We start from the raw sequence: 20570 nt of genomic DNA, 5'->3' as shown, positions 1-20570 counted from the left end.
ACAAAGAATGACACGGGAAATATTATACACATTTGTAGGTAGAGTTGAAGAAGAATATACAGAAGAAACCTTGATAGGACCATTACCAAACCAAACGTATTGATTCTAGGAAAGGTCTTTTGGGTTGCAGCCATTCATATATACAAACATGTACATAACTTTTTTTTCTTGGTTTCATCAATAAAGTCCTTGGTTTGCTGTATATTGTTTTCCCCAAAAAACATTGCATGATATGTGCCTATAAAGTTAACAGCGTCGTAAACAAAATGTATATTCTATGTACGTTCCGCTGCAAAATTTAGAAGAATGAATGTCATTGTTACTGAATATAGTTGATTTTTGTGGGAAGAATAAATTAATTATGGTGTGCCCCTTAATGTCCACAGCTATTGTACCTTGTTTGTGTTTGTCTGAGCTCGACAAGTATGTCGGCTACAACGCGGTCCACGTCTCGGCTTCATGATTGGGGTGATACCCAAATACGGGAGACGCTGCGACGTATTAGAAGGAAGCAAAATTTCCCAACAATTGCGGTAAGCACTCCAACCACTGTGCACATTTCACACCATTGACCCACTTGTCTTCAACATACAATGTCAGACTTCATTTATGCGTTTCTATGATTAGGTGGAGTTTGATTACAGTAACAACGAAAGTGACGCCGATGATGCTGACATGGATGCATGCCATGTCGAGAACCAACAAAAAGGACAGTACGATGAAGTCCGTATGAGCAATTTAGAGTCTGATATTCGCGAACTGAAGGAAATGATGAAGCAAGTTCTCCACAACCAAACAGATTTAATGGAGATGTTGAGACATTTCCAAGGCAAACAAGTTGTTGACAATGACAAGGTAATCTATCCAATCATTACGCAATTTTGACACGATTGAGCCACATCATTTGAAGATGATTTATAAGACTAAGTTCACGAATGTGTATGTATGATTAGGTGGAAGGCAATGATGTGTGTATCATTAACCTCTCCTCCAATGTTGCTAAACTGAAGGAAATGCTGAAGCAACTGCTTCAACGTTTCAGTTTGGGCTACAACGAACCGTTCACTGAACAAACCAATTTAGGTGAACTGAAGGAAATGCTACACCACCTCATCAAAGGTATATTCTCGAGACAGCAACCAGCAGGTGTAGACACCCCATTTTTGACCGTCCTCAAGACTTGGATGTCATCGTTTGAACACACAGTGATCATCCATGTTCATGTTCATTTTGAGATCCCGAAGGACTCGGCTACGCGCCTTGCCTCAGGATCTCTCAACTTAACTGTTTTGTGCTTGGTTGTGGACCAAGGACTTGTGGTTTTTGCACCTGAGGGTAGGAAGTGGCTTGTTAGCCATCCCTTAAACCCACCGGCCGTGGCATGAAGCCACCGGCCTTGCTTTCTGTCTACCAACCAATTGTTTGGTCGGTCGACACAGATATTTGTTCGGTCGGCCATTTATTTGGCCGATTGTCTCTTTTTCTGGCCGGTGCCTCCTTTTTGCCTTTTCAGGCATTGTGCATGCCAGCTATGCCAGTTGGAGTGCACGGACTTGTCCTCCATACACGCGTATGGAAGACTTGCACCCTTTGCACCCTTTTGCTCTAAACTTCTTGAAGAAGCTTAGACCCTTTGTCTTAGCTTCCTCCAGAAGGTTGAACCCTTTGTCTTAGCTTCCCCAAGAAGCTTGGACCTTTGGTCTAGCTTCTTGAGGAAGCTTGACCCCTTTTGCCTTAGCTTCTCTAAGAAGCTTTGGTTCTTGTTTTGTTTTATAAAAGGAGGCCTCTCCTTCCACTAGGGGGGTTCAGTAAATTAGAGATATATATGATATATATGTCACTCTCTCCCTATATCTCCCTCTCTCTTTTCTTTTGTGTGTGTTAGAGTGTCCAAAAGGGTGTTTTGTTCTTAGTTTTGCACTAAAACACCTAGTGTTACACCATACTTCGGTTTTGGAGGTGTTGAGAGTTTGTTCTTGGAGTTTTGAGTGGGTTTTGATCAGAAGGAGGGGGCTGGAGTTGTTGTTCTTCAAGTGTTCTTCAAGGGTGAGCACTATTGCTTTATATTCCCCATTTTTGCACTAGCTTTTAGCCTATCTTGCATGTTGTTTTAAGCTTAGTGTATAACTAATAAAAGTTCTGATTTTTCATGTTTAAGATGTTTCATTAAGGTCATTTCGGTGTTTGGGGTTGTTCTCCCCTTCTTAGGCCTTGTTTGACCCTTTTTGTGCCTTCTTTGTTTGAGCTTTGAGAACTTTCATGTATTGGCCTTCTCACCACTGAAATCCAGAGGATTTTCAGTGGCGGTGAAGGAGTTTTGAGGTCTTGTATAGGGGAGGGACACCCCTCTCCCTTTGTGTCTCATGTGCTTGTGTTTTTGGCTCATAATGGTAACATGTTTGCTTAGCTTCACTTGGCTCCATTTTAGAGGTTTTTTGGTGTTATTTGGTCATATTATACCTCTGTTTTTTGTCAGATTGATAGTCCATTGCATGCATCACGCACTTGCTTTGTAATCCCCCTTATTGTCATAACATGCATCTTGCATTTGAACCACCATGCTTGCATGCTTTGGCTTAGCTTTATGAAGTTCTTGGTCATGTTTTAACATGCTTAAGGTCTGTCTTAGGTCTTTGGAGTCATGCTTGTCATGCTTTGTATAGCCACTTTGCGTTTTGGCTTGATAGCCTTGGGTGCGTGAGTCATGAGCATGCCTTATTTGGGTTATTTCAGTGATTTGAAATCACTTGCCATGCTATTTCAGTCCATGTTCCATGCTTGTATGCTTGCATTCATCATCCTTTCCATGCTTTGAAGAGTTGTCCTTTCATGCCTTAAAAGGGGTCATAGTGTATGCCTTTTGTTTAAGTCCTTAGGCTGCCATATCAGTGGGTTTTGGGGTGTATTTTGATGCATTGAAACTCTATTTTTGGTTGCATAATCCATGCCATGTGTGGTCATGATAGTTGTAGTGGAATGCTCCCTTTTATAGCCTTGAATGCCCCTTGTTTCATGCCCATTTCTTAGCATGTTTTAGCTTTGTTCCATGCCTGCTTTAGTCTTGTTTTGGAGTGCCTTAGGACTGTTTTAAGTCACTTTGGTCCTTTGGGGTTTGGTTGACATAGCTATGGTTTGAACCCCTTTGTTGGCCTTAAGTTTTGGACCTTATTGCATGCCTTGCTTGCATGTTTTATTTGACTTGGCATCATCCTTTGCATGTGCTTCAGAGCTTAACATGTTGGTCTAGTGTCCATGATTGTCTTCTTTTAAGTGTCCTTAAAAGTTGCCTTTTGTGCCTAAGTGTTGGGGCCTTTGCATGAGCATGCTTAGTTGTGTGTTATCCATCATTTCCATTGCACTTTGGCCACTGATTTTGGCATGCTTGAGAGCTACCCATGTTAGTGTAAGTCCATCTTACCATGTTGTTGCATGCTTGTTTCATTTTGCATGTTGTTGCATGCTATACATGTCCACATGTTTAGGTTGTATGCCTATTGCATATCGCATGTTAACATGCTCATGTTGCATTAGATTTGTTGCACACTTGAGTTATTTGCATGCTTGCTTGCTTGCCTAGGTTGCATTGCATTGTGTGTGCATCTCTTTCCTCTTGATCAATCATGATAGAGGTTGGGGCCCTTTATGTGTTTTGTGCATTTCATTCCATATTGAGTTGCACACTTGACTCTTTGGCCATCATGCATGGAAATGCATGATTGGTGGCCCGAGGGTCGAGGACCATCCTCCCTTGTGTTCATAACATGATAAGGAGGGTGGTCGTGCACACATTGCTTCGAAAATACGTTGCCATGCTCTGTTTGCCCTCTGCTGCTGCAAAAAAGGATTCTGCAGGAAGAGTTGGCCGACCGACCATATTCAGTGCCGGCCGGCTATTCATTTCTGGCCGAGAGCTATACAACTGGTCAATGACCACTTTTGCGTGGCCGGTGACTATTTCTCTTGGCCGGTGACCTTCTACAGTGCTCAGAAGGTGGTCCAGAAGCAGCCTTAGGACTTGTACAGTCTTCAGAGGTGTAGCGCAGTGTAAACAGAGGCAACATGTGGCATGGCGACGGATTTCCGAGCGAGGCGAATTGAGCATGCAAGCATTTGACCCTCTTCCCGAGGCAGCTTTACTGCTTTAGTAGTTTAATTAATTTGTTAATTAATTACGGTTTTGTAATATTTAATTAGCTTGTTAGTTAGTTAATTTGTATTATTCTTTCGGACCCTCCGAGAGAGGGCAATGTTGTAATAAGTGTGCGTGTGTGTGATGCATGTCTTCCAACCCCCATTTCTTTCTCCCTTTTATTTAACCGCTTACGATGGTTAGATTTAGGGCATATTTCAATTAGCATCCTTATGCTATGCATGTTTGCATCATTTATATGTATTGCATGCACCGGGCTCGGCGTATCATACTAACTGCATTGTATTTCAATTCCAAGTTGAATACGTGTTAGTTGTAGCATCTCACATGCCATCTTAGAATAGCCGAGCCTATCTTAGTTGCATTTTGCATGTGTTGCATTAGCCATCTTAACATGAACTAGGATCATGCATTGATTACTAACTAGTTTTTGTTTTGGCTCGGAGTACTCGGTAAGTGTTTATGCTTTAGCATCCTTGCATGCGTGTGAGTGATTGCCATGATAGCATGCTTACCATGAGGCTATATGCTTATGTGATATAACTGCCTGAATGCCTGTGGGTGAAGGTTGGGTTGCTTGAGTTGGAATAATTCGTCGAAACTCGTGTTTTAGCCTACTTGCGAGTAGCAAACTTCAATCCATTTTTTGAAACAAACGGATATATGATGCTTTGTTCCAACTTAGGCAATCCAGTCTATACTTGTTTTGCTGTGCGCATCACGTAGTAATTCTAGGCTAATAAACCAGAATAAGAGCACATAATGTTTTCAAAAATCGATATCGTGTTTAGTAGTGGCCAATCTTTGATCGGGCGAGCGGGGGTGCTCATAGCTGACCTTCCGCAATCGTACCCAAGTTCCCGAGCTGAGACAACTTTGGTGATGACGGACACGTGGCCTTAGGCACGAGTCAGGGTTTCCTAAATTGCCCCAAAATAAAATATTTAGGTGGCGACTCTGTATCTGGAAAAGCAGTCCATGTTTGACACTTCTTTCTAAAAATCTGTTTTCCAAAACGATTTGCCGGACTTGGACTCTTTGGTGATTTATCAATCTTGCATTGCACTTTGCGAGATCAGATTAAGAACCGTGACATTTTTGAGTTCGAACTGTAGTGAGCCCAAACAAACAAAATGGGGGATTCCCTCCCGGGACGTTCAGGAACGTCTACAGCAGGCGTGGACAAACAGGGTGTGGACCCTGCTATTGGAGTCGAGGCGCATGATGATGGCGTGGTCAAACCATCTGACGAAGTTAACCCAATGGAGTGTAATATTTCAGATGTACAAGGGGTGGATCACCAAGAACAGAATTTGAAGGGAACCTTGGCAAGGGACAAAAGTCATTTTCATGATGGGCAGAAGCTGAACATCGAAGAAGGTGGGGACAACCAGAAGAAGGGAGGCCTTCAGTCAGGGAAACATACGAAACTGAAGATAAATACAGCCCTGACCTTTAGTCAGTGGGTGTCAAGAACGTGGCGTGCAATGTGCATACTTCTCCTACTAAGCTTGGCTTACCATTGGGAGCAACTGGAATCATTAAAGGAAGTGCAAAGGGAAGAGGAAGAGGAAAAGGAAAAGGAAAAGGAAAAATGCGCGGAAGTGGAGTTCAAGCCACTGAGGCCGAGGATATGCAATTGTGCATCGATAGCAAAACAAATAGTGGAGTTGACGACATCAGTTCACCTGTGGATGTTGATGGTGTGAATAAGGTGAACAAGTTCTGAATACCCAATTCATACCCACATCAATAATGTGAATCACTAATTTTAGAATCATCTGTGTTGTATTGTACTAGTTGTCAAACAATTGCATGTTTGCAGTTATGACTGCTGGCATATGTTTGTACACATTTGTAACAAACTCCTCACCAAACATCACAAGTTGGGAAAACTCTGTGGTTCACAGTTTATACATCATTTCACGTTCTTTTTTATGATTACCGACCTTGTAATGTAAGGTTCAATTTTTTTTATGAAATGTGTAGTGTTAGTTGGCTGTTTATTTTTGTAGGACTCATTGAGGATGTTGGACAGCGAAGGGTTGTTATTGGCGGAGGAACAAATACTTCTCGACTATGTATTTGACGATAGCAAAAATGAAATGTATTGTTTCATTTAGTACTTGCAAATTTTAAATGACAGTCCACTATAAAATAACTATCGTTCTAAGGATCATTATTGCTTTTAGGGACATTGTTGTTTCCATGAATCTTCATGGACGGGCATGTGAAGTTGGTACCCGGTGTGACATGCGTACGCTCAAACCAGAGTCGTGGCTATCCGACACTGTAAGTGTTGGCTGAGTACATATGAATTTGCGTTTTTCAGTACCCCTGAACTCAGAAACCTTTCTAATCAACTTGCCTTGTATCTTACATACAATATTCCAGCCAATCAACTTGGTGGTGGTGCAATTGACTAATCGACAGAGGGATTTACACAATGACGGGAGGCATACTGATTGGTTCTTTCCCGTATATCTGTCGGTAAGTAAGTGTTTAAAGCTATGTTGTGTTTTGTGTATGACATATTTTGACAAATGTTTCCGTCAATGACCTTTATGCATTACACATGCAGACTTTGATTCTAAATAAAGATACGCAACCTCTGCACCATGAAAATATCGTCACATCATTTTTCGGACATGACAGATACACTGGTGCGATTGATGCATGCCAGAGGGTAATATAAATGTTCATCCCGTTATATTAAAACGAAAATATGAAAGCCATTACATATTTACATGGCCTCTAAACAAGGTCTGCCCTTGTGTTTGCGTGTAGATTTACATGCCTTTCAATTACAGAGGAGTGCATTGGTTGTGTGTTAAAATTGATATGGTGGACCACGTAGCCTACCTATTTGACTCGTTCTCATCCAACCGACCGAACAAAAAGAAGCTAAATGCGGCAAAAATTTTGGTATGTCCTGGTGCATTTCTCAACACTACAACAAACTTGAACATCCTTTACATAAACCAACTTCAACCTTGTGGTATAGGTTCAAACTATGCATGACTTGCTGCAACTACACTTTGGAAATGATTATGTTATAGACGTGCGTAGCTTCCACCTCCGCATGTTAGATGAGAGGCCAGTACAACAACTGGACGAGTAATCCACAATCCCTCCCTCGCATTAATGTGTATGCTGCGTGACTGACTTAACGAACCTACTGACATTGATGACAAATTTAATGTGAAATTATTTTTGTAGCACGTTTGACTGTGGGATATTGGTCATCAAATTCGTGCAGCAACCTGATTTAAGCCCCAGTCCACACAAGGTACATTCTACCGCTTCATTTCCATTTGTCAATCAAATCCTTCCTTGTATGTCCTGCAATTTTAACTGATTTGTCTTATGATCTTTCTGTACAAAGTTCCATCCCTCTGTGCGTCATAAGTTGTTGGTTGACATCGTTATGGATGTCAATAATGCAAAGATCGTAGAGTACCGGGAGTGCCTTCATATGAGCAATGCCACAAGCTAGGCCAGTGATGGGAATGGGCTGCCAGTACGCCAGTAATTTGGGTGGTAACTGGTCTTCACTAATTTTTTATTTTTTGATTTCAATATGGATGTTAATTATGGCTCCCCAGTATTGTTTTTGTTGGACAATGTAAAGATGGACTAACTGCAAAGTGCAAGTCAAATGTAAACATGGATCAAACATGTCGATGTGGCCATTGTCTTAGTACTATTCTGTTTACGCATGTTTCTTGTTCGGATGAATGCGACTGAAACAATTATAATTTACGGCTGTTTTTTTAACTCATATTTGGAGTAATGTACTTGCTGCCCAATTTGTCAGCTTAACTTTGGTGTCGCAACTGTAATAAAAAAACAATTTGAAATTTTTAAAAATAAATAAAAACTAATATAATTACAAAATGAATTTATAATGAAATTTTTTTACTGGCTGCTGTCTTAGTTGTATTTTTTATTTGTTACCGAAGTGAATTTATAATTTAATTACAAAAAAGGAAAAATTAATTTTCAGAAATGAAACCAACCACATTATGAATGAAAACTCAACTCTTTGTAGGTAAGTTGTATATCAGCCCATTAGCACATATGACTCCAGCCAAAACAAAAAATGCAACGTCTTACAGGAAAGGTTAAAAAAAAAAATAAATAAATCTACATATCTGCTACATCATCAGCAGCATCTTCTAAAGAGTTGTCTATACTGTTTGATTGACTGTCCTCATCCATTGTCTTACTAGACTTTGCTTCGTCCGCCGCCAATTTCTCATCGGTCAGCCAATCAACGTTCTGCTTTATAGCGCCGACTTGCCGCTCCAAACTTGACAACTGTGTGTCCACTTCATTCAGCCTTTCGTAGATATCTTGCAACTGCTGCAATACAGGAGCAATATGAGCTTCAACAATAGCTTCAATCTTGTTCGAATAAGACATTTTGTAGGAATATGTGTATGGTTTATTTTACTTACTACTTTTTTAAAGAAATGTACAGATTCATAATATTACACAACACTATGCTGTAAGTATTTGTTAGATATGGTACATGGCTTGTATGTTTTCAGAAGACCTCATGCATTGTGACATACATTGTATTAATTTTTTAAATTGGCCGAATTCATCTTGCACAAATTTGTTCCTTCTCGCATACACCAAGTCATCCGTTCAGTACCCCTGATCGTCCATTATTTGGCATTTTCAACACACATGCATTGTACCTTCCATCAATACTATCCCATTGTCATTGATGTCCACACCCACAGTTTATCATACATTCACATTCGTCATTTGTATTTGTGCCCCAACCGAACTTTTGGTCTACCCCAACCTAACTACATGTCTACTCATCCATAAAGCTTAGCAAAATTTCTCTTATCAGATACATATGCCTTTCCAACTACACCAAACCTATTAAATGAAATATTCAAAATAATTAATTTGCTTTTACTCAGTTTGGGTAGGTGTTGCCACCAAACAACAATAACTGTGTTCACATCTTTAAACCTACCACCAACGTATTAATGACTACGGGTTTAAGGTAATTTAACATTTACAACCAACCACAAAAAAGTTTGCAACCAGTGTTGTTTCCTTTGCATTTGGGCTTGTTTTTGCGTCCATATATTCTTCGTCAACCTGCAAAAACAAAGTTGGACTCAATCAAGAACCGTCACACCTATGGATGCACACCACGGTAAACGCGATCGTGGACAATCACTTGCAAGGGCTGATAGCTCCCGACTGAAGTCACCAGAATTGGATTATGCATGTGGGTATATCGATTCCTTCGGTGATCGACGTTTCTTTGAAACACGATTCCCACTGTGGAGTTTTGAACCTCTACGGGATTACAATTGCACCCCAATACAAGATGCTAGCCTGGGGAAGTATTTTGGAATTCTAGTTTCACTGTTTGCCAAATGAGTTCAGTGTGAACACCACTGTCGATGTGTTTTTGTCAAGGTTACTAAAGCCCGATCGGTTGAAATACAGCGGTAATTCCCTCATGTCAGCGAGTCCCAAGTTAGGCATCGTTTGCAAAGTGAGATTGATCAAATGACTCGTCGACTCATTAGGCACTCACGCATAGAGGACGCAAAGGTAGAGTCGAAGATACATGGATCAAACCCGGCATCTGCGATCAAGGCTATAATGGAGGATCCTGCACTGGTGTCGGACGCTGACCTTTCAGATTACTTAGACTCCGTGGTTGTTGATTTGAGTAGGGATTAGGAGACCTCGACATGTGTATGACATAGTAAGCGTAGTGTTGTAAGATGCCATCGTGGTGCGAAAAAATACGACTTAGAAACTAACAAACCGTCAAACTCTGCTAACCATTTCAATGGTGCATGCGTTAATGTCTTCATCGTTTCCGCTTTGTTGAAGGTATTTTTTTGGGTCACCGTCATCGACTGAATGCTGTCTTATGATTTGTGTTAGTATGATGACAAGGTCATTTTTTTGTAATGTCATTGACCGATATCAGAAGCTATCATTAACCTATGTTTTGTTGATTACTTCATGTTTTGTGAATCGTTGAATATGGACAATAAGGTTTAAGTGTCAGAATCATTGAATGGAATCACAAGCTGTAATTGCAAAAAAAAAAAAAAATTGTGCACGACCGGCCAATGGTCTCATACACTCTAACATCAATATGGGCACAAATGTTTTGTTTTTTCAAACACAACGGTTGTATGAAAGCATACCCCGTGGGGTCAACCTGTGCATTAGCAATTTTTCTCCCATTGTGCATTGTTATGAACTAATCAACTCCCCTTCAAACAAAAAAATATACAATAGACCATTCAGAAACAGAGTATTGATATTCATTAATGAAGAAGTCAGCACAATAGTGAAGAAATGTACCACGCATTCTGTGCAATACAAAAAAAATTGTGAAATACACTAGTTTAATATATGGGGAAGAGAATGGCTAGAAGTTAGAGAACCCCATTCTGATTGAACAACTGCGAGCATGGCTTGGGCTTGAGCAGTTACAGAACCAAAGCATCAAAAACTAGATCTACCATAATAAAATTCATAATAAAATTTTATTCCATAATAAAATTATAAGTTACACCGTAATAACTTATGAAATTCATTCCGTACATTCATTCCATAATAAAATTCATTCCACAAAGCTATGAAGTAAGTTACATCATAATAAAATTCATTCCATAAACATTAGTTACATCACGAAGTACAATACAACCAAAACTGGTACAAACTTCCATTCAATTTCCCAAAATACAATAAAGTACAAAAGTTACATCATCAAGTACAAAATGATAGAAAATATAATGAAATACACCATCGCTTTGATATTATTTTCTATCCTTTTAAGCCTTCGACCATGGTCATTTTCCAAGTCATCAAGCCTCGTCCTTACATTGTTAAAGTCTTCTACTGTTATAGCATCACAAGCTCTAGTGTTAAAACGGATTCTGGACGTAACGTCTTTCATCATTTTCATCCACGAACTTGAAGTAATTGCAATGGGGAGTGGGAGTGCTACTCTACAATGCATGACAATCAGTTAGTTGAATACGACAAATATTAATGTGACTACTAAAGGATTAAGATTTCCAATACATACTTACATATTTTGATGGGCAAACAAAGAGCAAACGCCCTTCATTTCCATTCTCATTGGTTCTTACAATATGTATGGCAACAATTCTTCCACAATTGCACAGCCTCGGTAGTAATCTTATGTTGCTATTGTTAGAAGAAGAAGCTATTTTTTAAATCTGCATACATGAGAAATTTGTAGTGCTCTGCTATGCTTGTGTTTGATGGGGTTAATAGCAGTTCTATTTGAATTTGAGGGACAGAGTGTGTCTTTACTGAAAACATCTATTTGTTCAAACTGCCATGTTTAATAGCGTTTGAACAGAGGTTACACAGACTAAACTGTTAATAGCATTTGAACAAACATGGCAATTCAATGTCAGTCATTTTCTTCAGTTTCAAACATAGCATTTGTGATTGATTACACACATGTTACACACATAGCATTTTCAAACTGAACAAACATGGCAGTTTTACAAACATATCAGTTCAATGTCAATTCAATTATCAATCACACATGTTACACAACTATTATCAACAAATCATACTGAAGTGAAATGATTATGGGCAGATTGTTGGAGAGTGTGATTCAACTAGTAGTTATCAAACTGAAATATTTATCAACAAATCACACATGTGATTTTCAACAAAGCACACTGAAATACTTATCAACAAATCAGTAATAGTTATGAACATTTCAGTTCAGTTTGATAATAGTTATCAATGTTAATAATAGTTAATTCAATTCACGCAGCTAACATATTAGTTGATAGCAGTTCATTACAACAAATCATGCGTGATTGACAACAAATACACCAAAATTCAATTATCAATCACACATTGAAAATTACACAACTACATGTATTTGTTCAACTAATTATCAATCTGCATAAGCATACTATGTTCTGCAAAAATGTGATCCTTTCATTTTATGTTCGATCACTTTCTGCATAATCATACTACGTTCTGCAAAATTTATACTTTATCTGTAAAAGGTAAATGCATATATGTTCCTCACAATATGTTCCACATTTATCAATCATACCATTTATCTATCTGCATAATAGTGATTTTCAAAGCCCTAATTTTGGAAGCCCTAATTTCCAAATTTCAAATCTATTTTGTCAATCACAACCCTAACTTTTTGATTTCAGTGTTTGGAGGACGAACCTGGTTCATCTGTGGCCTGAAAGCCCACGTTCTTCTCAACAAATTCCTTCGCTACAGCCGATGGTGGTCGCGGTGGAGCTATGGTTCGCGAAGCAGAGAAAATGAGGGCTACAGCGGTGGGTTGGGTTTACGAGTAGGTCGCCATTGGGAGTGGTCGCCGGTCAGGCTGGGTTCGGTGGAGGAGGAGTGAGTGTGAGAGTGAGGGTGAGTGAGAGTGAGATTGAGGTGTATACTTTGTATAACCTGTATAGCAGAGCAGGAAAATGAAAATTTGTATTTCTTTATTTTAATTTTTAGTCAAAATGTGAAAAATTCACTAAAAAAATGAAAAAGCCAACAACTCATACAAAAAAGTCAAAGATTTTCTTTTCTCTCTACTTTTTGCACATCTTTTCGTAAAAAATCAAAAAGTCGTCCCAAACATACTAGTTTTTTCTAGCTCATATTTTATCCAAATAGCCAAAAAATTTCTAAATCAGCCTGTTCCCAAACGAGGCCAGTCTCCACTTTAGTCATGACGCAAGCAGCGAGAGAACATTGAACCGACAACAAATGTTATAACGAGAGGGCAATATTAGTACAGGTAACTATAAAGGGTGGGATTGTTACTAAGGGAATTATTAGTCAGGGGACTAACAGTGATGGGACTAAAAGTAATATTGTCATGGTTTAGGGTTGGTTTGGCATGTCTTTAAGAAGACAAAAAGTTAGAAAAGTTACTAAACAAGCTAAAAAGTTACCACTAGACACAAATTAAAAATTTAAAAACAGAAATTGCTTGATCCAAATTACAAGTAATAATGTATGACACAATGATTGGTCTGTCCCGGTACAAATTACACATGGGTGCACAACAAAATTACACAGGACAGTGCTGTTCGGTTCGTGGGAGCTTATCACAGGTCCCGTTTTGATAATCTTAACCGTTCAATGTGTAGAACTCGTCGAGTACTATATGTCTATTAAAAATCATGTTCATCGGATATCGCTAACTATATGATCAAATCAGTTTTGTATAAAAATAAGCGATAGTGTTATAGCTAACGATTAAAAGAAAACTACTCCGATCAGATAGCTATTGATATCCAATCAATGTGATTTTTCATAGGTATGTAGTACTCGACGAGCTGTACAGTTGAGATTTTTTCGGTGCCATGGCTTAGGGTTTTGTGGTTCTGTGGTTTTGACCGACGATGCTTGAGAAGAAGGAGTACAGTCTGAGGAGTTCGAATCATAGGGAAATGAAGTGGTTTGAAGTTGAAAAGGTGGGTATTTTATAGCTTATGATGGGGCCAGTTTATTTAAATGCTCTTATATTGGGCTATAGATTTTGTTTGTTTTGGGCCCGTATTAACAAATTTGCTATTGGGCCCAAACAATGGCCCCCTTGTTGAAGTTAAACATCATATGACTTGCACTCCCACAAGGGGGGCACCCCCATAACCCCCTCTCTCTCTAATTAGCCAGTTTTATTTTTTTTCTTCACCTCCAAACACCAGCCCCCACGTGTGTGTATGGAGGCGGGTGGGGTGGTGGTGCAGATGGTGATTGGAGGGGGTCTCAATCACTTCGGCAAGGTTAATTCATATGATATTTAACTTGAACAAGGGGGCCATTGTTTGCACCAAGTTTTGCCAGTCTCTGTCAACATATAGTCCACTTAATCGAGGACACGTGGTGAAGTCTGAAGGAATATCCACTAGTTAAAAGTGGGCTCTCTGCATGTGGATCACCTAGAAGTGATGGGGGAATTTTTTAGCACCAGTCATGAAGTTAGTGGGCACACTTTCAGGAGGAAGCATGAGACAAAGTAGGAGCCTTGCTCTATCGACAGAAGTTTCAAACAGTTGGTGGCCATGAAATAAACAACAGAAAAAGGGGATCGACAGATAGAAGTGGAGGTTTAGTATACTTGGAAAGCCTAGAAGGGAGATCGTTGGTTTCGATATTCGCATACTATTTTTGTGGCCCATCATTGCACGATCCCACACGTTTACACCATAACTGCCACTGTAACTACCCCCTGACTTCGAATCTTCAAGTCCCCTCTGCCAAATATTGACTCTTCCCTGTCGATCTTCCTTTTCACCATTATGGGGCATGTCCCTCATCATTATGAGAGACAAATCGACAGAATATTGTCCACTAAACACAACCACAATCCTTGCAAACTGGGCCACTGAACCATAACACTTGGCCACTCACTGTTACTGCCCCTGACTTTGAATCATCAAACTCTGTCAAATATTGAATTTTGGAGGGGGGGTGGGGGGTGGAGGTGGGGTTGGGGTGGTGGTACAGGTGGTGATTGGAGGGGGTCTCAATCACTTCTGCAAGGTTAATTCATATGTTATTTAACGTGAACAAGGGGGCCATTATTTGCACCAAGTTTTGCCAGTCTCTGTCGATAGATGGTTCACTTAGTCGAGGACACGTGGCCAAGTTTGGAGGAATGTCCACCAGTTGAAAGTGGGCTCTCTGCATGTGGGTCACTTAGAAATGATGGGGGAAATTTTTAGCACCAATCATGGAGTTAGTGGGCACACTTTCAGGAGGAAGCATGAGACAAAGCATGAGCCTTGCTCTGTCGATAGGAGTTTCAAACAGTTTGTGGCCATGAAATAAACACAAGAAAATGGAGATCGACAAATAGAAGTGGAGGTTTAGTATACTTGGAAAGCCTAGAAGGGAGATCGTTGGTTTCGATATCTGTATACTGTTTTTGTGGCCTATCATTGCATGATCCCATACGTCTACACCATAACTGCCCCTGTAACTGCCCCCTGACTTCGAATCTTCAAGTCCCCTCTGCCAAATATTGACTCTTCCCTGTCGACCTTCCTTTTCACCATTGTGGGGCATGTCCCTCATCATTATGAGAGAAAAATCGACAGAATATTGTCCACAAAACACAACCACAATCCTTGTAAACTTGGCCACTCACTGTTACTGCCCCTGACTTTGAATCATCAAACTCTGCCAAATTTTGAATTTTCCCTGTAATTTAATCAAAATATATTCAATGTCGGTAAACTTGTTAATATTTGAAATAACCTTTTTCTGGATTGTAATGACTTAAACACAATTGTTGTCCTACATTTTATGTAACCAAAATACACAACTTATTTATATCGAAAACAAAATATACATCTTGGGTTTATAATCATAAAAATGGAAACTACTTTCTTTTTAAAAAAAGTTCACTCATATTTTCAGCTAAATTATGATTTGGTTATTTTTAAAAAATTCCTTTTTGCACCTATTTTTCCCACATCCTACCAACAGCTGATCCATTCAATTGAGGACAAATGGCAAGTCCACCTGAAGACAAGGGTTATCCACTAACATTGAATCTTGCATGCCACCTGACTTACACGATGGAGCAGTTACTGGCAGTGCTCATGGATTTAGTGGCCAGCCTCTAAGATGAAACATGAACGAATTGGGAGTCTGTGTATCTATCGAGTAAAGGCTAAAAGGACTTGGGCACAGGTGGCAACTTTTATTATGTGCACTTCGACAAGTACAAGTGAAGGTTTTATGTGGTTTCAAGACACGAAAATGACCGTGCAGTTACAGAAGTTGCACAGAAGCAGTTACAGAATCGGCAGATCATGGGGTCGTGGGAAATAATAGCTATAAAGGGTAGAATGTTTGCAGAGAGAAAGGACATCAACAACAACACAACCTACTTTCTACATTGTAACTTCTGAGTAGTTTCTTCCCTTCTGCTTTCTACTTTGTTACGAACAACACAACAACACAACAACTTACTTTCTACTTTTTACTTTGTACTTTGTTACTTTCTACTTTGTTACCATCAGTTCATCGAAAGAAGTCTTCATCCTTTTCAGGCATTCGAACCAATACCACAATTGCTTGATTTTCTTCTTTCACTTGTCAACTTTAAATTTCTGCTTCGTTGCTGTCGATATAGGCCCACCATAATTTTACTAACAATAGACCCATCACTTTCATAGTTAACATGAAATAATTTCACAACTCCTGTTCGTAACTCGTAATTCATATACCAATTGGCATGGAGATAAAGTAACGAGTTCGTTGTGTTACTTTCTCCAAATAACACCCAAAATTAACTGCCACTTGGATTATATACAAAATGCATGTGCTGGGATGTAATTTTGCAAACCCACATGGACAAAATTCATATTTTACTTGAAATATAATACTAATTTACCGAAACAGGTCATAACAAATCAATACGAAGCCAAACACATCGTTAGTTGATAAACCACACCGCAAAAAACCCTTCAGTTAGATCCAACCAAATATGGAACAGAAACAAGCAACCCGCAATAGGAATCTTGGAATACAAACATAAGCCAATTTCCAACTCAAAACAATACACAGACAACCCATATAGATCTCACCTTCAATTAGTTTTCAAAATGACAAGTCACTGCAAACACAAATGACAACATCACTCTAAACAATATGGGAAATTTATAACTCCTGGCCTTGTACATAAGTAACGTTGTGCCATTTCCTGGCATTGTACATAACCAATTATTTACACGTTACGTACAGCAATCCGTGCAAAATAAAAACTACATACATTATTTACATGTGTTTTAAGGGAATAAGTAGTACTGTCTACCTAATAAATTAAAGAAATAAGTAAATCATACAATTTATAAAATTACCTGATTCACCTCATCAATTGTGGTCGAATCATTTTTGCACACTGCTGCTTCAACACTGTTGTATTGGCCCACAGGCTGCTTGGGATCAGGAGAAGCATCGAAAAATAGTCACCGTTGCTTAATGTGCGGTGTACTTGGATCCACCAACCCAGTTTTGCAACGAATGGGCAATGACTCCACATTGTACTCATGGTCAGTTACGTGGGTTGTATCTGCATCTGAGTCACTACCCACTATTTGGCTAAACCGCACATTAGGACACGTTCGCTTTGTGTGCCCAATGCATTTGCAATTTCCAAATTTTCTCGGTCTTCAACAGTTGGACAACGCCCGTCCTAGGTTCCCTTTTGTCTTCACAACATCAGGATCTTCTACTCCAAATTGTCGAGGGAATGAATGTTTCCCTTTGTCTCCATTCCCATCGTTCAGATTCCTCTCATATAACTCCTTCATTCGGCTCGTCATCGGAAGACATGCATCCCTAGCATCTTTGAAACCTTCCGTTGATTGCAAGGCATAGAAACACATTTCATTGTAGGAAGAACTCAATATCCCATACTGGGCCGTCTGTGTTGTAGTGCTATCAATTGAGGGTTGAGGCCATTGCTGGCCATCCTTGCTTGCAGCCCTTGTCCATCTATGCAGCACACAAGTTGGGGGAATTTGCGTTAAATTTTCGGCTTTCATAACACATATCATGTGACAACAAGGTAGCCCCAACGACTCAAACTTCATGCAAAAACATCTCATTGCAACATCCACTAGACTGTGTGTTACTATCCATGATCTATCCTTCACTTTGTACTTATGAATATAGTAGCATTTCTGACCATCCGGCAAAGGGAACACGTCCTTGACATTTAACTTCCCCTCTTCTAAGATTTCATCACGGAACATTCTAAATATATTTCAGGTGAATAGCTCAGCTCCATGTCTCTGTATATCTCGCAATGGAGTAATCAATACCAGAAAAGTGTTATTTGTTTCAGCATCATCTCCAGCCTCGTTATACCTTATCCTTGCAAGAGCCCGATCATAGTGCCAAACAAATTCATATAGCTTCAATTTGTGTTAGAGGAAGGGATTGAAATAAGCATTTGTACTCTCCGAGCGCTGAGTGTTCTTCATCCCAGCAAAGAAATGTCCATGCATATATGCCTTAACCCACATATGACGCTTCTCATATGTCTCCAACACCCAACTGTTGGTTTGAAGTCCAAATTTTTTGACCATTGTCGTCCAACCATGCTCAAACTTTGTCTCATCCGTTTCCATGTCCATGCACTGCTTGAAAGCATGTGCAAAGACACTTTTGTGAACATTTGAAACATCATTTTTCCCAAAATGCCAGTTACATAATCGATGCCTTGCGTCTGGAAATACTCTTCTAATTGCCTCTCGCATTGCCTTATCTCCATTTGTCAGTACAAACACAGGTGCTTTATTGCCCATTGCCTCCATAAATGTTTTCAAAACCCATGTGTATGTATTAATTGTCTCATTAGCTAGCAAAACACATGCAAATATCGCGGTCTTAAAGTGGCTAGTCACACTAGCCAACATGACAAAAGGTTTCCTGTATGCATTGGTTCTGTAAGTTGAGTCAAATATCAACACATCACCAAACTTTGCGTAGTCGGCCCGCGATTTCGAATCTGTCCAGAATAGATTTTGTAACTTGTTATCGTTACACACATCATACTTGTAAAAAAATTGTGCATCAACATCAAGTTTTGCACATAGGTAAACCAACGCACCCTGCGCATCACCATCCTCAACTTCTGCTCTACGTTCGACTTAAATATGGTTGTACAGATCCATACGGATGAAACCAACATTCTCATAAGACCCGGATTGATTTACCAAATAGTCCATGATTTGGCTAGTCTTCACACCGACGTTGCGTATAGCCATTGCTTGAGCTTTGTCAGTGCTGTTTAAACTGCGATGTGACCTCAGATACATCACACTGTGTTGTTCCGCCAATTCGTGGTTGTGATCTGTGACGAAGTGAGTCACAACATACTTTCCCCCTTCACCAGCATCTACATTGTACCGTATGCAAAATTGGGCTTTGCAACCTACTCTTGTTAGTGCCTTAGGAGCTCTACTCTTCTCAACAGCACGGTCCAAGTATTTTGGTAATCTCTGACCTTCCCTTGAACACAACCCAGGCCTACTAATAACCTTTCCCTCTTTATTTGTGTTAAATCTGGATTTTTGTATACTAAATCCCTTGGCTTTAGCATACGCATTGTAGAAAGCTTCTCCATCTTTGACCGAATCAAATTTCTATTCCAGAATAGCATGTTCAACATCACCAACCATGTCATTGCGATGAGCATCGTCAACCATCTCATTTTGCACATCGGCTCCGCCATCTTCAACGTTCATGTTGGTTGCTTCTTCATTGCTCGGACCAGCTTCACAACCATGATAAGGTTCCGCCCGACTTTCATTCATCAAACGAATGTCATCTGCTTCATTTGGAATGTCATAATCATCACCTTCCCTTTTAACTTCCGCTGGGGCCATACTGCACACGACATTAGTACAAACAATTACTTGATGACCGAAAAATGTTAACACAAACACAAACATGACATTTTCACACGGTTTAGTTATTTGTGCAAACACAAACACTCTCTTCAGAGAGAGAAAGGTTAGTTGCCAATGGAGGGGTTTTCGTTTGAGCGAAGCGTAGAGCGGTTGAAGTTAGGATGGGGGTTTAGTTGAGGGAAAATAGCTGAAGTGAAGAGGCCAGAGAGAGACAGAGGGAGACAGCTCCATACCTCATATCTAGTTGGAGAGAACTGCTTCACTTCAGCAATGGAACCAACACAGCCTTGTAGTTCCGTTGTTGTTGGAAATCACCCGTTATACTGTTCCCTACATAGCTTCGTCAATGAAATCAACCCAGCACGGGCTTCTCGCTATTAATGGAAATCAAGGGTTACACTGACTCAACCTTACACAGAGAGGAGAACAGAGAGAGATAGAGACGAAATACAGAGAGTGAGTGGGATGCAATCATGCAAATACAAGAATTATCCGGTTGCCCCGGTTTCAACTTTTTCACGATTAAACAATTCAATGGTCTTGATCAATTATTGTAATCTAACGGCTAACAATTGGGTTGCATACGGTGTGCAACCTTAAGGGGGTTGCACACTTAAACAGCTCCCTTTTTTTAAAAAAAAATAAGGCAACTAAATTTATCATATCTTACACACACAATCCCCCTCCCCAAACCCCCCCTTCCCCCTCCCCCCCCCCCTTCCAAAAAAAAAAAAAAACAAAAAAAAAGAAGGACCATCTGCCTTCATTTTTGAACAATCAATTCATAAACTCTCAACCATCATTACAATTCAATTCACAAAATTCTCTCACCCCATTGGCTCAAATTATTCTAGAACAACCTCAATTCCAATCTCATTAACCTTCTCAAACTAGTGAATTACATCTTGACATAACAGAAAATAAGATAAAAGGAAATGGTGAATTGCAACAAAAAAGAAAAG

General features: G+C 39.7%; 1 protein-coding gene across 1 annotated transcript; it reads right to left on the bottom strand.

Annotated features, from left to right (window-relative positions):
• Positions 1–18846: 18846 nt before the first annotated feature.
• Positions 18847–19584, bottom strand: LOC145815763 (protein FAR1-RELATED SEQUENCE 5-like). Its single transcript, XM_082912244.1, has 2 exons — positions 19375–19584; positions 18847–19341 (listed from the first exon to the last, which is right to left on the bottom strand). The coding sequence occupies exons 1-2, from the start codon at positions 19582–19584 to the stop codon at positions 18847–18849; spliced, it is 705 nt and encodes a 234-aa protein (XP_082768370.1).
• Between the last annotated feature and the right edge of the window lie 986 nt (positions 19585–20570).

The sequence above is a fragment of the Camellia sinensis genome, chromosome 2, assembly GCF_055761805.1.
Source record: "Camellia sinensis isolate YWXY chromosome 2, ASM5576180v1, whole genome shotgun sequence".
In the NCBI taxonomy this organism is placed as follows: domain Eukaryota; kingdom Viridiplantae; phylum Streptophyta; class Magnoliopsida; order Ericales; family Theaceae; genus Camellia; species Camellia sinensis.
The sequence above is the reverse complement of the archived record's forward strand: the minus strand, read 5'-3'. Positions and strand labels throughout refer to the sequence as shown.

What these genes read in the sequence shown, in the direction of transcription:
- LOC145815763 (XM_082912244.1), bottom strand. Translation starts at nt 19,584, where the DNA reads ATGGCCCCAGCGGAAGTTAAAAGGGAAGGTGATGATTATGACATTCCA. An exon ending in ATGCTCATCGCAATGACATG is followed by an intron (nt 19,342 to 19,374) that starts GTTGGTGATGTT and finishes ATTCTGGAATAG; the next exon opens with AAATTTGATTCGGTCAAAGA.